General features: G+C 36.9%; 1 protein-coding gene and 1 pseudogene across 4 annotated transcripts; both read right to left on the bottom strand.

The window, feature by feature from the left end:
• Positions 1-559: 559 nt before the first annotated feature.
• LOC104763172 (uncharacterized) lies at positions 560-3556 on the bottom strand (annotated as a pseudogene).
• Positions 3557-5030: 1474 nt separating this feature from the next.
• Positions 5031-10241, bottom strand: LOC104760663 (putative E3 ubiquitin-protein ligase RHG1A). Of its 4 annotated transcripts, none has more exons than XR_015588846.1 (7): positions 9670-10241; positions 6816-8498; positions 6654-6710; positions 6439-6540; positions 6214-6354; positions 5842-6124; positions 5031-5546 (listed from the first exon to the last, which is right to left on the bottom strand). XR_015588846.1 is itself a non-coding variant. In XM_010483621.3 (6 exons), the coding sequence occupies exons 2-6, from the start codon at positions 8409-8411 to the stop codon at positions 5972-5974; spliced, it is 2049 nt and encodes a 682-aa protein (XP_010481923.1). In that variant the 5' UTR covers positions 8412-8498; positions 9670-10211; the 3' UTR covers positions 5618-5971. The 4 variants fall into 4 exon arrangements, 2 of the variants coding, with proteins under 2 accessions (XP_010481923.1, XP_010481924.1); XR_015588847.1 differs by having other exon boundaries at positions 9646-9950; XM_010483621.3 differs by lacking the exon at positions 5031-5546 and having other exon boundaries at positions 5618-6124; positions 9670-10211.
• Positions 10242-18625: the final 8384 nt, after the last annotated feature.

The raw sequence follows: 18625 nt of genomic DNA, 5'->3' as shown, positions 1-18625 counted from the left end.
TACTACCTCACAGGATATCCACGCAACCTTAACGACTCGATACCCACATTTGATCTTTTTGGGTATCCATTTCTTCTTTTCAAAACTAATTCAAATATCTAACAAAGCATTGCACATCTTCGACCTGATTTGATGACACAATTATAGAGTTCTGAAATAAAATCCAAAATATTCATAAAATCTATAAAATCCAAAGTTACTCATAAATTCCAAAATATTCATAAAATTCATAAAATCCAAAATATTCATAAACACAATCATCGAGTATTTAATTATTCAATTACCCCTTAAACAAAATAGTTAGATTATCCCTCCGACGGTGATCGGGTACAAAAACCCCACAAAAAATTATCACCTATGCCATGAGGATATCCACAAGCCTACAATCTTATGGATACCCAAACATGGATACGTCATTCCAATGACCCGACAAACATTACTAACCGTAACAAACTTAAAAATGGTTGCTTAGGTGTATCCACAATACACCACAACACAAAAAAAACAAACTTAAGAGAAACCACACTACACCACACCTCGACTAGCTCGGTTGGATACATCATGGCAACGGGTTCGTACAACTAGCTCGGTTGTGCCCACTTTGCTTGCATCTCCCACACCTATTCACTTTCCCTTTCGCCGCACCATTTTTCTGCGAAGTTAAACAACGTAAAACATCATCACGCCTAACACAAAACAATCAATACTGTCATCTACGAAACTTATACAAACATCAACTTACTGGAAATTCTCCAATAGACGGGATCCTTGACTCCTTTGGATGTCCTGATGGCCTTCGAGCCTTTGGAGGGTATAACACGCGGTGCTGAATTTCGAATGGTATGTCAACATCACTAATCTCGGGATTTATTACACCTTCATAAGTAGCTCTCCAACACTCTGTCTTATAAAAATCCCCAACCAATGAACCATATGGTATCCCCTGTGTATCTGCTGGAAACAATGCGTGTCCACATGGGATTTTAACTCGATCATACTGTTTGCATGAACACTGTTTCTTATCAAGTAACACATGGTGTTTCCCGTTTAGCAACCCAACAACTTCATAACTCCAACTTGAAATATTCGCGACTCTGTTCCCACTAACTGCCACCAAGTTTTTCTGCATCTGTTTGTCAACCTCTAGGGTAGTTAATCCTTGATGTTAACAGCTTTCTTCCACCTTGCACTAAACCACCGTGTCAACATAGCACGAATGAACTTCAGTAGTTCAACAATGTGTGACGATCGACCCTTACCCAAAGCTTTGTTCAACGACTCCGCAATGTTTGACGTCATCAAATTATAACGATTTCCATGGAAATATGCCCTGCTCCAGTGGCCTACACCTATTTTATCCAAGTAAGTTGCACAGTTGCTGTTCTTTGCCTTTATTTGCCTATATGTCTCCTGAAAGGCTGTTACCTTATAGGCAAATGCCGCTTTTGTCACCAGTTTCGCAAGACCTTTGTTATGAAACCGGGCATTCACATTCCTAGCAAGATGAACAATGCAAGCTCCATGGTGTGCCAACGATAAACTTTCTTCTTAGCCGTGTAGATTGACCCGGCTCTATCAGAAATAATTTTCAAGGTTTTGCTGTCCACAATAATTCTCTCTAACTTCTCGAAGAACCATGTCCAAACATCATCATTCTCACTGTCTACTGCTGCGAAAGCCAGCGAGAATACCTTGAAATTAGCATCCTGCCCACTAGCTGTAAGGAGCACTCCATTATACTTCCCGTTCAGATGAGTACCATCCACAACAATAACACGCCTCAACCTCCGGAAACCTTCAATTGATGCCCCGAATGCCAAAAACATATACAAAAACCTTTCACTACCATCTTCTAAGACTTCAGTTTTTAAATCAGTAACTGTCCCTGGATTAGCTTCTTTTAAGACATGCAAATATGCAGGAAGATCTTCGAAAGACTCATCATCCGAACCAAACATTCCATCCAAAGCCTTCCCCTTCGCCCTCCAACACTTGCTGTATGATGCCCCCACCCTAAGATCCTCAAGAACCATTTGCTGCAGATCCAATGGGCCTGGTCCTTTACTCGGATCACTGTACTTCGACTTGAAAACAGCAACAATTACCCTAGAGGTTGCTTTCTTCAAATAGTTTCTCCTCGTCTCTATGGGGCAAGTGTGTTCAAGATCTGCTTTCCTAATCTCATAGTATCCTGACTCCTTCATTTCACTTGCTATAACCCTCCACTCACAACTCTCCCCAGTACAGCTCACTACAAACGAATCCTTTTTCGTTGTTGTTTGCTTAAAATGAAACTTGTTCTTAAGAGCATATATCGCTAGCGCAATCTGGCAATCCTCTTTGTTTGCAAACAACTTCCCTTTACAAAGTTCTTTACCATCATCCTCAAAGTCCAGATCTGGGATCTCTTCCCTCTCAAACTCTGTGTCGTCAAACAGAGGAAGGATATCAAACTCCTCATCATCAATATCTTCTAGCTTCCTACTGTCCACGGCGGAGCCATTACTCTGTCCACAACCATTTGACCCGTGGCCGACGCAGCATGTTCACCGTCTATAGATCTCAGACCCATATTTGCTTCTTTAGGTCTCACATCAAAACTTGTCTTCGCTTTCTCTTCTTCTTTTAAAGGAGTAGCCCCATTTACTAACACCGTATGGTCAAAGCATGAAAATGTATTACACATAACCTCAGCAACATTAACTCGACCAAACTGATCTCAAATGAAATTCCCCCAAAACTCCTTGTCATAGTCTTTTGGGGTAACGATTACCTCTGCCACCTCATCTTCTTCTTCCTCTTCAACATCTTCATAACTATCTGCAACTACATACCCTTCTGAATCACTCCTCTTCTCCTCAGCCTTTACATCCCCTCAGTTTAGCCTATCGCACTTCATTTTACCCTCAATTTCTGCGACTCCAGCCATGATATCATCATCAACTTGAGTAGTCTCAATAACTACTGTCTTCGAACCAGCAGTACATGCTTCTCCCAAAATAAGTTCTTCATTTGCACTATTACTAAGACCAGATGACGAACCACAACTCTGCTTTTTGTGACTTCCCTCTTTCGAGTCTATCAAACCCTCATGATTAGCTCTTTTACTAACATCTTCAAACGTAACAAACAGATTCAACCTTCGGTTCTGACGCAACATCCCTATATAGTACTCCAGCCCAACATTAGTAGTCACAACAACTGGGGGCGTCCTCACCCCCGTTGTCAATTTCATAAATGTAGGGATGCAGTAGCTAAGTGTCGCCTTCTTCTCCACCAAACCGAATTCAGCCACCACCGAATCTTCCAATTCAGCTAAACTCGCCGACACCGTCAAAGGAACTACATGCAACAAAAGCTTGTTATTCACTTCAAACCCCCAAACGCCATCCCTCGAGCAACTCCAAAGGCCGGAAATCACGACACAATAAGAAGGGAAATTATCCTGCATTACGTTTCATAAAACCCGATTACTCACCCATCCACAAATAACAAGTTACATAAATCGGTAAAAAACCTATCCACATGAATGCCAAACACATACCTGCGCAGCCATGCCTCCCAAAACCCTACAGCAACTTCACGTTTCTCATCCACAACCTGTCTCACTTTATTGTAACTCATAAAACATCCAACCTGTCGCCCAAAAAGGGAACTGAAACTACTATTATTTTCAGCCATCAGATCTAAACTAACAGTTACGATCGGACGGTTCCAATAACAAACCGGAATACAACTTAGTTTTGATTGTTTACCGCATAAGTTGGATGAAGACATTAAAACTCGGGGCAGTTTGGGGACGAGTAATTGACACCTAAGCCAATAACTTGACAAAAGTATAGCAATAGTTAGAAGTAGGTCTAAGTGCAATAACATTGAGAGAAAGTAGGTCTAAGTGCCAATGACCCTATTTTTTGGGCCTAGTTTCTCTTGTTTGTTTGACAAAATTTAAAAAAGTTTCTCTTGCTTAATTTCTCTTCACATAGAGCAAATAAATAGTTTTACAAAAAAAAAAAAAAAGAGCACATAAACCATGAAATATTATATACACTGTAAATTGAACCAAGTAAATTGACCTGAAAAACACGATCTGAACGAGTATCCAAAATTGTAAACTATCCAAACGGGTTCTAAATCTCTATATCCGAAAATCCGAACCTGAACCCGGTCCCAACCGAAATCCGAACGGGTATCCGAATATACCCATATTTTTAATATATAGTAGTAATATATTAGTATTATTTATAATTTTAATAATATAAGTGTCCAAAATATTCAGATTTTTAGATATTTTTGATAATTTGAAGTATTTAAATTGTATATTAGTAAATTTGGGTAAAAAATAATCTAAATTTTCATATATCTTGCGTATTATTGAATAATTTAGACTAAATTAGATACTAAAATTTTGAGTTTTGTGAACTACGGGTAATCCAAATTCGAACCCGAAATACCCGAACCGAACCCGATCCGAACCCGAAGTCTAGAAATACCCGAACGATGTCTATACTTCTAAATCCGAAAATTCAAAAATTCAAAAAGCCGAAAATCCGAAATACCCGATCCGAACCCAAACGGGTACACAAATGCCGAGGCCTAGTATACAGTTTCTCTCTTGCACACAAGTTTGAATTTATTTGGAAATGCTACAAAGTTAAAAATAGGTCAGGGCAAAAGAAAACTAGGCACTCGTGTTGGACCATCGGTCCAGGCGCCGCGATTTCCATCTAATCGGTGAAGCAAAGCGGTGGACAGGTTTTGACCGAGACAGACCGTTCGGACCGTTTGTTAAAGTCGTACGTAATTAAAGTTTCATGGTTTATGTTAATAAAATTTACGTGATATTAGTAGCAATAGTTTCTTTTTATACTAAACTATTCTTAAAAGTATATTTTGGCTTCTCTTGTATAAAAGTCAACACAACAAAAATTCAATTTTGGATTTTGTGATCGTTCTAATACTAACTCATACGTTTAAGACTTTAGACTAAAACAATTTTACGACTATTCTTTTTTTATGTCAACTTATTAACGAATCTTTAGATATATATATTTCATTCAATCATTCAAATGTAGTACAAAGCTTGGGAAAAAAACCATTCTCTACATTTAATACAACAAAGTTAAAGCGATAAAAGGAGATAAAAGCGATAATCCGACAATTTTTTATGATTGTTTGGATACAAGGGTTACAAGACACAATGCCACATGCAAGAAGATGGTAAATCGGAGACACAACCACATTCAATCTGAGGAGTGGAAGATTGGTTATTGTCGAAAAACATGATGACATTGAAAAATAGGCTCGAATCTCGCTAATGTCAAGCACCGTCGACAACTTCACCAGACGAGGTGCAACTAACGGTCCAAGAGTTGTAGCTCTTGCCATCAACGAAATCCGGTGAGCAGAATATTCTCCCACTTTATTTATTTACGTTCTTTTTATTCAAAAGATTCACCTTATTACTCCAAAGGGACAACCGTTTTTGCACATACATACTATTCACCTCGAATTTGTTCCTTTAAAATTTGCAACAATTTTGCACCCTGAAATCATTGTAGCCAAACTGTATATGTGCAAACTAAGACAACCAAAGCCAGTAACCCAAAACAATATATAATCTCAAAATCGGCCTGCTTCTTTCAAAAGGTTTCATAAACTTAATTGACAATAATGGGTAGAATTAAATTATCCAAACAAATCCAGAAAAGAAAAATAACATTTCCCTATCAACCCTCCATCTTTGCCTTCAATCCAAATCTTTCCATCTTCCATACTCAGCTTATATAAATACGAACAAATTCTATTTAAAAAAAAAAAAAAAATTGGGAACCAACTTGCCTGGCTCTGCAATGGTGGTGGGGGGGGGGGGGGGGGGGCTTGAGGGTGTCTTCGGTTTCTTTCATTTTTTGATTATAAAATGAATTGTTAAAGAAAAAAAAATGAAGCTTCTCTTGAGATATCATCATCATCATCCTATCCTCCGCTTCTTGGCGGTATTCAAGCCTGTGGTCTTGCAGATTGGACAAAGATTCTTCTGTTTCAGCCATTCTTTTATGCATTGGCTATGGAACTCGTGCCCACATTCTAGTGTCCCCATGTCTTCTCCCTCAGTGTATTCCTCCTGCACCAAGTTTTCACCATTCATACTCAGATGAAAAAACAAATTTAATACTACTTCCTTAAATGTTATTGCAGCAACTCAATGTATACCTGACAAATACAGCATGGCTCTGCATCTTGTGGAGACTTTGTGTTGCTTTTGTACTTTCGTTGCTTTAACCGGTTTGATATGGTTTCCTCGTTTACACCCGTACAAACATCTCCAATCCGCTCTTCTAGTGCTAGCAATTCCTACAGTTGATGAACCAGAGGAGTGAGGTTATTACGACTTAACATGACTCGACAAAGATTTATGGTTCGTTATGGTTTTTTTACCTCATATGACATGTTGTCTACATCAAGCCTCATGTCTCTATATCGGTCATGAATACCAGCAGCACCATCAAACAGCACTGACTGATTTAGAAGCATGACGTCCTGGAAAAACAACCATTTATGTTCCTATTAGACTAGTTCGTCTAGAATTCAACAGAGACAGAACATGGCAAGTTCGAATGTAGATAACTTTGCTATAGTCAGGAGAAACTAACCTCAAGCCGCAAGTTATTATTAGCATCCCTACGCATGACATCCAATAAATTCTGCATCTGTCCAAATAAATAAGCGCAATGTTAGTTCTATTTGAGCCTAAATTTACAAAAGCCATCCACATTAAAGGCTACATTATGACAGCAGAATTTGTATGAACTGACCTGGGACACCATAAGTCTGCTTCTTCCTCTGCTTGCAGCTGCCAAGGCCCGCAAAGAATGAGGAATACCAACCACACTATCACCTTGCCTATCAAACCACGGACCTGCTCTCGCGTAAGCCCGATTATGCATCTGACTATTATCACCACCCGGCTGAAGTACAAGCCCATCCGGAGGGGCAGGAGGGGTCAACGGACGAAGTGTTGGATGATCACCAGATCTCTGGTTTGTAGCATCTACTGCAAGGGTAGAAAGCAAGGACCTACGGACAAGTTCAGACCTTTCAGACCTTCTTCTTTGATAATGTGGTGAACTCTGGTAAGGAGTCCACGCTAGATTAGAAGATGGTGCTGGAACACCTGTTGTTGAGCCTGTCCTAGGCAATGATGATGCAATATTCAGGTTTCCACTTGTTACATTTCTGTTACTCTGACTACGGGCCAAATTTCTGAGTTCAGGACCTGGAATAAACATGAGATTCTCTTGAATATTCCCGGATGTGCTTCTCGTCCTTGTTTCATCTAGATGAAGATTTCTCTCAACAGGCGCAGTAGAGTTCGATGTTCCACCCGCTAGTGAGCCCTCAGTCCACTGAAATGGTGGTAGCATGGTCCTTGAAACAGGTGGTATGCTCACAGCAGGAGCATTTGGGCTACGAGAAAAGACAAATGACTGTCCAGGTCTCAGGTCCAATGAATGTTGATCTCCTGGTAAGAGTCTTGATAAATTCGACTGGGATGGAGGAATAGGTCGCCTGACAACAGTACTCGCAGAAAATGCAGCTAGGTTTACAGTTTCTTGCTGATCTGAGGGATTACTTCTGACACATACATTTCTACTGGAGCTCTCTCCAATCGCAGAAACAGGAAAATTTGGAACAGTACCGGAGACTACTCCTCTTGGTCCATTGTCGAGGGAGCCAGATATATTTATCCCATTTCCTGGCCTATAAACGGAAGACGCTGGAGTCCACGAACTGCTTTCTCCAAGCTGGAAATCACGATAACCTCCTGAAGAAGATTGACCAATACTGCCTTCAAGAGCTTTTCTCTTGCAGGATGCACGACGACCCTCTACAGACGAACCTGTTCCAAGACTGTTCTCTTCAAAAGATCTGACTGGTTGTGAAACCCTGGTCCCTGGTCCATAAGCTTCTAAGAAACCAGATCGACCCCTATAGGGACTAATATCGTCATGAATTTCTATATATTCTGCATTCAGATTGACATTCTGAACAGGTTGATTTGTGCCTGATGGCTGCCCAAACACTGGATCTAAATCAATTATTTCATTTCTTCTTCCGTCAAAGCATCTAGTTTCCATTCTTGACTCATTGTGACTCGCAGCTTCATCCTTTGTGCCACTAGAGCTAGCCTCACCGTGGCCAAATCTGCGTAAATCCTGTTGCTCGCGATAAACTGAGTTTGCAAGCGAAGCGTTTGATTCAGAATTTGCAATCATGTAATCCTGCAAGTCATTATCACCAAGACTGTGAATATTCTCCCAATGATCTATCACACCATTACTCGAAGAAGAACCATGCTCAAAATTCAAGGCCTCTGATAAATAGCCAAGACTGGCCCTCTCTCCCTGCATCTTGGCTAAGCGTTAACCACAGTTACACTCGAGAGAAGAGAACTCGCGAGACTTCCCTGCTCTCAACAATGTGCCTAATGGGGGAGACTGCAAAACAACAAAGACAGCAGATCACTCAGTAACAAAGAGAACAAAAAGGCTTGTAAAGAAACAAATAAACACACGCAATCAAAACAAAGCTCCTACAATTGTACTAATAAATGGCACCCTGAGATTACATATACACTCACATAACCTGCTTCATCTAGAAGAGCACAAGGAGCAAAAAATCTCACTCAAAGCAAGACTGCTGCAACTACTACTATACAGACAGGTATATACAAATGGAGACTCACTTCTAGATGTGACACCTAACTAAAACATAAATGATTTAGCAGGAAACTGATGACACATGAGTTTATTAACAAGCTTGAACAGTAAAAGGCAGATGCGAAAGAAAATTCATATGATCAAACTGACACCTAATTGTCAACTTCGAAATCAAGCATCAATGAAAAAGAAGGTACAAATAAAAGCTAGGACCACGCAACAAGCATGCCAGTTGAAACAAAACTAAACAATATAGGGAAAAAGAGTGAAAACATTTTACTCAACTACCACCACCTCGATGGCATCAGGAAAGCAAAATAAGAATCAAAATGTACAGACTAAAATAAGGCACTGCCTCATGAATGACATATCAACTAACCATCGGTATACAAATCACCGACCAAAGAAGTTAATAAAAGTATCACAAATCCTCAATACAAAGCAAACATATTGGAAACAGCAAGGTAAAAGCAAAGGCAAAAGAAATCCACAGCTTGAAGGTAAAGCATCATCACATAAACAATTCACAGACCTCAGAAGAACCAAACTTTTCACACAAAACAAAACATAACAACAAGTTCATACAAGTAAAGATCCGATTCAAACGGCTAAAACCCATAAAAAGAAAAGAAAAAAACATGTTTTTTCCTTCTCAATCAATAATCAAATCGCACCACAAGAACAATTCTACAGAATTTGAGACAAAAATTTCAAAAAAAAAAAAAAGAAACCGATTTCGAAAAAAAACCCACCAACCGATTCTCACGTGTTTCGATCGAGCTTTGAAAACCCAACAGAACCCAGAAAGACATAAAAAAAATCAAATAAAACAACAAAGCAAACATGAAGAGAAGAACATAAATCGATCTAAAGAACCTTATGATGAATAAAAATCAAAACTTTATAAAAAAAACAAAACACTCACCGATTGAGAAAGAGAGAAACCTACCGCTTTGTGGAGAGAGGAGGAGAGGAGAGGGAAGAGGAGAGGGAGGAGGAGAAGGAAGAGAGAATGAGGAAAAAGGAAAGCCACAACCAACAACAACACAAATGGGAACAGAAAAGAGGATTATTAGGAGGAGACGGCAATGTGTAATTTACCATATAACCAAAAAAAGTTCAATATTTTATAAAGGAAATTGAATAAAAAAGAAACAAATTGGTCATGAGAGAGATGAGAGAGAGAGGTTAAAAAAGGTCAGTAGTCATAAGAACAGTTTCCAAAGACACAGAAATTGAATAGCAAAAAAGCCTATTAAAAATCAACTAATAACAACAAAAGAAAATCATATTTTAAAAATTTAATGTGTAAAATCTTAATTTAATAATGTTGAAGAAGAAGAAGATGCAAGTTGGCTTAAGAAGAGTTCATAGATTTAAAAAAGTTTTGATTTTTCTTTCGGGTTTTGCTAACCAAAAATTGTTTTATTGATGTCCCACGTCCCAACCAAAAAAAGTTTCTCAGCCTTTGCCTCTTCTTACACACGTCCCTCGTTTTAATTTTTTTTTTTCTTTTTATTCGTTTTAGATTCAAAAGTTCAAAACTTAACCAAACCAAACCAAAGGAACAAGTCCGGTTTCTTTCCTTTTTTTTGTTTTGTTTTGTTTCCTAAGTTGCCATGTAACTTCGGTCTACTTTCTTATTCTGTTTATTTTTTAAAAATATTGTATTGTTTATTTTTTCTTCCATTAGCTATAGATTCTCATTTAAAATAAGTACAAAAAGTAAAGTATACGTGTTCATCAGAATCACTAGTTACCTAAAATATGTTACTAGCAACATTATCATCACCTTATGAATGAATGGTCTTATCCTATATAGTACAAAAGAGAGAAAAAAATGTAGAAATATTTCATAGAGTGTATCATGTTAACAATGATTCTATGGATAATTGAATACTATACTTCTAAATTTTTGGTCAATATTATGTGTTTTTATTCTTTGCAATCAATTCGTGAACTGTCAATGATAACTTGATAAGGTTCATCACCTACATATTTTGATTATTCTTTTTTGAAACGTAACTTTAAGAAAAAATCTCATTCTATCCAAGCATATATATTATGTTTTTACTCTGGAAAATCATTTTAAATTTAATGTTTTTGTTTGCAATTTCTAAAATTTAAGAATGTTGAATATATATAAAAAATGACAAGTTCGTCCTAAAAAGCTCCTAGGCATGGGACTCGAGACTCTCTTACCAACCATGTCTTCCGGTACCGGTGAGACTTCTGATAGCCGGCGTCGGGGGATGACAAACCCTTTTAACCTCTATTGTGGATTCGATTCGGTTCCGTGTAGATTTGTTCAGTTCTATTGTAGATATCAAATATATAAAAAACAAAAATGGTTACAATTGAATAAAGTTGTTTAAAATTTTAAAACATAGAAAAGAACTTTACGATATTTTGGTTTATACATAACTGATATTTTGGGTTTATAATTGTAATTTTATATAATTGGGTTATGATTATATCCCAAATACTAGATTAGGATCAGCGGTACACCGTGAGGCAAATTATTTGTGACAAAAAATTAAAATTATAAGTTGTATATGTTTGTTAAATTTTGTTTGCTTTGTTTATTGTTATAATTGTAATAATTATTAATTTTATAGTTTGACACACATAATATCACAAAATAATTTTTGTTTTACATAACATGAATTTAATTAACTTAATTAGTATGTTTATTTCTCTAATATTGATAGTGTTAACAAAAAAAATGAAATTATGTTTTAGTCGTGTAGCACCGAATTAATGATATTTTAAATTTATATCAATATGACAAAACCCGTCTCGCCATATAACCCCGTTCCAAGATATTTTAACTTGCAGTATCTCATCTTCATTTTTAATATATATATATATATATATATATATATATTATAAAATATTAGATTGATATGTATCAAGATTGTAACCATTTACATTTTATAAGATTGGTGTTTATTATAAATTATAAATATTTATAATACTTAGAGTTCTTATAAAGTTTAAAATTTTTATCATATTTGAAACTTCGCAAAAGTTTAAATATATTAGTAATATTTTAAAGGTTTTATGAAGTTTAAATTTTTAGTTGTTGAAATATTTATAATATTTTTAAGATATTTTGAAATTTTAAAAAAAATATTTAAAATAAAGAACCATAATAAACAAATAAAATTTAAGCCCAGATATTTAAAATAAAGAACCATAAAAAATTAAATTATTTTTAAATAAAGAACCATAATAAACCATAATATCCCATTTTTTGAATTAGTTTTTGGCTCCATTTTTCTATTCTGGATGTTTTTCAAGCCCAGCTTAACTATTGAAACCTTGCCTTACATGTGAATAAGTCTTTTAATATAGAGAAATACCCTAAAATATCACTAAAACAAGTTTTATGGACAAATATAGCACACATTCCATAAATTTCCAAATTAACATTTATCATATTAAAATAATTAAAAATAATTTTTAGAATATTTTTTTTTTAGGTTTGGGTTCTCAATTTTGCATTTAGGGTACAATTTTGAGGGGTAGTATTTAGTATTTTGAATTTAGAATTTAATTCTGAAATATAGTGCTATTTTTGGAATTTTAGAGATGTTGTGCTATATTTGGAAAAAAAAACTTATTTTGGTGCTATTTTTGAAAATATCCTTTGTATATATTACCTAAATTAATTTCTTAAGAAAAAAATAAGAGAGGGTTATTGGTTTGAGATTTGAGAAGAGTTTAAAAAAATTAAATGTTATGTAGACTCTGTTATTTTTAGATAAAGATTTTGTTTAACTCTGTTTAAGTTTAGTGTTATTAATTTGTGATTTTTAAAAAGTTATTTAAAAGTTTAACAAATTTGGGTTATTGGATTAAGATTTTTATAAAGTCAATAAAAATTTTGGGCTATTCAATTAAAAAAAAGAATCTAGGATTAGTAATGAATTCAATTATTATGTTATTGGTTTATGATTTTATACACTTTGTTCAAAAAATAAAGTCATGGAAATTATCACAAAAATGCATATATTGTTTAGAACACTTTACAAAATTTTAAAAAACTAATCAACAAAACTATAGAATATTCTCTAACAATCCTTAAAAATCTTCACTTATTCATTTTTGATGATTTTGTTAAAGTTTTTAAAAAAATTTACAAATTAGAATCCAATAACACCCCCTAAGGCTTGTATTATTCTTGAAATATTTTCTAGGATTTGTTCTTGTATCACAACGATTGATTTTCTATAATTTTTTATCAATTAATGTTAGGAATCTAGGTTTTCACCCGTGGTACACCACGGAACTAAATTATAAATTAATATATTTTAAATAATCATTTTTAATTTATTTAGTTTTCAAATTCCCAATTAATTAAATCTTATCTAATTAATTTATAATTTTGTTTAGAATGTTTTTTCTTCTTCCTACGTTTTATACAGTTTATAACCTAATTACATTAAATTTGTTTTTAAAACACTTAGTTTTATTTTCTATAATTAAACAAAAGTATATATGTCTATATGATATGTTAAGTTAATTTTCCAAACTATGACTACAAATCTATAGTATATGAAATAAACTAATAGTTTTAGTGTTGGTTCTATAGTCCAAACCCGCCATGCTAGGCGGATCACGCAACATGTTCAAAGATTTTTAATCTGCAAAAGTCATCATATGAAACCCGTGAAAGTAAAATATAGTATGTAAGGCTAAAATTCATTTTTTATCAAATCAGTTTTTCAAATTTTTAAAGAACAATACATTTTCACTCACCTCCTTATAAAATAAGGAAATAAGATTTGTATACATTTATAATTATGTTTGTTACCTTTTAAAACACTGAAGTTTCTATTAAAAAAAACAAATATAAATAGAGTTAATTTTGTTTATTAAATTAATTATTTAATGTCAATGACCTGTAAATAAGTGCCAACTTCAGGATTTATTTTATAAATGTCTCCAAAAATATATATATAGATTGTAAATTTCAAGATTCATTAATTAAGAATTTCAAATTTTGATGAATTACTAGAGGTTAATATTTATGAGAAATATGTTATTATGAATAAAAAATGCATTTATAGCTATACATTAAAGTTTTCTTAATTTATGTGAAAAATCTTTAAAAATCATCCAATTTAATACAAAGGGAATATAGTTTATTAGTTATATTCATGTTAAAAATGAAATGGCGCCTAACCCAGTCTCTAATGGATAAGCATAATCAGTAATTTAAAACATTTACAAAAACTATAAATATGATACAATATCTAAAACTAAATAAAGAAAATTCATTATAAAAAAAACTTGTTAAATCGTATAGGCAAGGATAGGGTTGTGGATAAGCTCAACCAGCCCTATCTGCCATGTGTCGCCGCCCGGAGGGAGATTAGTGTCCGCCCATGTGTCGTGACGCCGTAATCCCTATCCACTTTCAGCTGCTTCCACCACCAACCTAGAGAACCTATATAAACCCCTCTACTTTCATTTGTTTCCACACACCAAAACCAAACCAGAAAACCTTTAGGGGCAAGAGTGTGAGTGAGTGTCCGGGGGGAGTCCGAGGGAGTTAGGTCGAGAGTCTAGGAGTCTTAATCGTGTAGGGTAGTTAGGTCGATAAGGTAAGTTTCCGAAGCGTGTAGGGTAGTACGCGATAGGTTTTATTTATTTATTTAATTAGTTAATTATTTATTTAATTAATTAATGAATTATTTATTTATTTATTTATTTATTAGTATAGAGTGAGGTCGATAAGGTAAGTTTCCGAAGCGTGTAGGGTAGTACGCCATAAGTTTTATTTATTTATTTAATTATTTAATTATTTATTTAATTAATTAATGAATTATTTATTTATTTATTTATTTATTAGTATAGAGTGAGGTTAGGATTTTGGACATAGAATAATAGGGGGTATTATTCTTGGGTTATTTGCTTGGGTTATTGCATTGTGTGATTACTTGCATTGTTGTTATACTGCTTGTGTGATTGTTTGCTTGATATAGCGTTGGGATAGTATAGCCGTGATGCTGGACGTTAGGTCGCATTGCTGTTGTGCTGTCTGATTGCTATATTATTGATTGTTTGCATTGTTGTTATACTGTTTATGTGATTGTTTGATATAGCGTCGCGATGGTATAGCCGTGATGCTGTACGGTTAGTCGCATTGCCGTTATGCTGCCCGATTGTTATATTATTGCTTGCCTGCATGTTAGTTAGTATCATATAGATACCTTGCATTAGGCGAATAATGAGGATCCCGCCGTCTGCTGTGCGTTGCGTGTAACTCCGTAACATGATGGCTTACGAAGGTTCGGAGCGGATCATGCCCGGCCGGACGCTACATGACGATGTAGTATGAAGGAATGTATATCCTCTGTAGACTTTGTGTCTAGGGGTGGGGGCATTGCCTTGGGATATCATGGATTCGATAGGGGCCCAACTTAGGAGATAAGAAATGCATATTTAATTATATTGCTTGCATACCTGTTTGTTGTTTGCATTGCTTGCTGCGCGTTGATTGTTATTTTTGGGTTTTGGGGTTGGGGAATACTAATAGTAGAAATCCCGGTCTTGCTGAATAATAATAGATTACTCAGGATGCTACCCAATTTGTTTTACAGGTAACCTTAGTGGGGAGACCTTAGGGGTTCAAAGGACGTTAGGCCAACTGGTGTAGATTTCCTTGCCTTTGTAAAGTCATGGCTTTTATTTATATTATTTATTACTCGATTTAACATTATCAATAAAGCGTTGTTTTGTTCTAAAACCCCGTGTCTCCCAATGATATTTATTAGTCTAGTTCGGACTAATGACAACTCGCGATTCGCGGTACGGTTTGCAAAGCCTTAGGCCATGATTCGCGAGGAACGGGCATCTGCGGTTGGACGGCTTGGGCGATCGGATGCGTTCCGGGAACCTCAGTCGACCGGCTTCGGGCGTCCTATACGTGATGCTCTCGGTCTGTTCCTGGCTAGAACGAACGGAGCAACGTTCGCCACAACTGGCCAACTAAAACCCATTATTCCGTCAAGGAAGGACATTTTTGGCTCAGACATTCAAAGGGCCAATGCAAGAGGGAGTTGAGGCACACCTAAGGACCAAGACGGAAATGTTATACCAAGATTGATTCTCCGTCAAATGGAAAGAATGGTATGGAAAGCCAGGTTATCGGGAATGTCCCTAAGTTGGTCGAGGAACCCATAGGTAAGATCTTAGGACTATACTTATCTAGGAAACCTTAGCTGGTCTAGGGAATTAGGAAGGGTCAAGGAAAATGGACTGAGGCAGGATGGTACGGGTTAAGGCAATGGTTGACCATGGTAAGACCAGCGGACATAGGTTGCGTTTGGCGATTCAGACAGTGGCGGTACATGCTAACGTGGGTCATTATCAGTGATCTAGACGATGGCAAAACTAGTTAATACGGATTGTCAATAGTAGCCCGGACAATGGTGACACTGGCCTGTACAGGATGGCTATCGGTGATGTGGACAGTGGTACCACCGGTCGATGCGGGTTGCCATGGGTAATTTGCATGAATAAAGGAGTGGTCCGGTACGTATCTTTTCCTTAAGCTAGTACGCGTACAGGTGACCTTATGTACCACCGTCAGTTCGGTACCCGGGGGCCAGAAACGGCCGTACCGATACGCTAATGAACGGACGGTCAGGATACAAGGGCGTTAGCTAAGGAAATGGATGGCCAGGATCTTCCTAAATGTGGTGCTTATCCGTTTAGCTTCCATTCTTATCTGTTAGGCTGTGGAACTTATCCGGTTTGCTCATCCTTATCTGTTTGCCATGTGTCGCCACCGGAGCCGTGAAGAGTGTCCGCCATGTGTCGCGCCAAGGACCGCTCCTGCTTGAGGTGACCGACCTTGGGAGGCTATATAACCTCCCCCCCCCACGTTCATTTCTCCCTCAGACCCGAAAACCACCATAAAAACCGTTAGTGTTAGGAAGAGTGCGCGGAGAGCTGCAAAGCGCTGGAAAAATTACGGTGAGTTTCCCGATCGCATGTGAATAGCACGTGAGTAGGGTTTAGCTTGGTTATTTATTTTATTATTTATTTAATTGAGGTTAGCCTTAATTACTTATTTAGTTTAGTATTAAGGTAGTTAAGTGAGATTAGGGTAGTTAAGTAGGATTAAGTTAATTAATCATGGTTAAGGTTGTTAATCATTATTAAGTTGGGTTAATTAGGATTAAGTTAGGAAATCAAGATTAAGTTATGTTAATTAGGATTAAGCCTAGTTAATTAGGATCAAGGTAGTTAAGCGAGATTAAGTTAAGTATTAGTCCTTATGCTAGAACTGCTTAGTGTTTAGCATTAGGATTAGAATTTTTTAGTGGTGATTAGTGTTAGGAGTGATTAGTAGTTAGTCGCTAAGCTAGAACGGTTTAGGAGTCATTAGTACTTAAGTATGGAACTCCTTGGTTATTGTGGTGTGATTGTTTGGTACGCGATTGTTTGTGTGACTTGGTACTCTTGCTTGCTTTATTGCTTGTTGTTTGATTCTTGTGTGCATCATTTTAGGTTCCATTTGCATTGCTCCATTAGTACATGATCATATTGCATTGTTGTATGTGTGATGGTCTGATATAGCGTCGCGATGGTATAGCCGTGATGCTGGACGCCGAGTGGCATTGCAGTTATGCCGTCCGAGTGTTATATTATTCTTTGTTGCATACTAGTTAGTATCATCTAGGTAGTTGCATTTAGGCGAATCATGAGGATCCCGCCGTCTGCTGTGCATTGCGTGTAACTCCGTAACGTTATGGCTTACGAAGGTTCAGAGCGGGTCATGCCCGGCCGGACGCTACATGACGATGGAGTATGAAGGAATGTATCCTTTAGACTTTGTGTCTAGGGGTGGGAGACATTGCCTTGGGAGATCATGGAAGACTCGAATTTTCCAAAAGCTAAATGGTTATTTCCAACTGATATTAAGTCTTGTCCGGACTTAACACAACTCTCGCTCTCGGTACGGGTTGCAAAGCCTTAGGCCGTGTTCGGGAGGTCGGGCACTCGCGGTTGGATGACCAGGGTTATTGGATTTGTTCCGAAAGCCTTGGTTGGCCGACTACGAGGATCCTACGTAGCGCTTCCGATTTGTTCTTATTTTTAGGACGGGTCAGGGATATTACAAGCGTGGTATCAGAACATGGTTTAGCGATGCTATGGGAAACCATATTTTCAAATGTTTTATCGAGTAAATATGTCGCAAAAGCTGTCTAGGAAATTGATTCGGTCACTTTCTGAATTCTAGATTTAGGACTATAGGAATAGTCATAGGAAGTTGTTCAGTCTTCTGCTAGATTCTAGGATAGGAGTATTTATAAGAATCAGACTCATCTTTATTTTGTTGTAGTATGCCACCAAAGAGTGGACGTGGACGTGGCCGTGGACGTGTGATAACTCTCTAATTTATATGTTTTTAGCATCCCTTTTTGTCCTTATTTTGCATTGTTCATACCTTTAACTTAGCATTTTTAGGTCATTAACTGTAGGAATTCACTTTTAGACCATTTAGGGTGTTGCATTTCTGCATTTGCATATTTTGGATGAAAACAGGTGCTAAAGAGCCAAAAATGGGGGAAAACAAGGACAATCCGAGCATGTACCTGAAGGAGCCACAGAGCTGCAAGAACAAGTCCGAACCCCAACACGATCGAGGAGGATCCGAGAGCATGAAGAATAACCCGAAGTTCCACCCGAGGAGTAACCCGACTTCACCCTTGTGTACCCCATCGAGTAGACCATCAGGCAGGTCTGGGAAGCTAGGTCATAAGGGTTTCCATATATAAAACCCTCCTCTCCTAGCTCGCAAGGGAGCACGCCGCAGACCCTCAAACCAGAGAGCGAGAGCTTCTGTGAGAGAACTGAGCGACTCAAAGATTTTCCTTTTTGTTTTG

This window comes from Camelina sativa, chromosome 18 (genome assembly GCF_030686135.1).
Source record: "Camelina sativa cultivar CO46 ecotype springtype chromosome 18, ASM3068613v1".
Classification (NCBI taxonomy): domain Eukaryota; kingdom Viridiplantae; phylum Streptophyta; class Magnoliopsida; order Brassicales; family Brassicaceae; genus Camelina; species Camelina sativa.
This window is presented reverse-complemented; position numbering and strand designations above follow the sequence as displayed.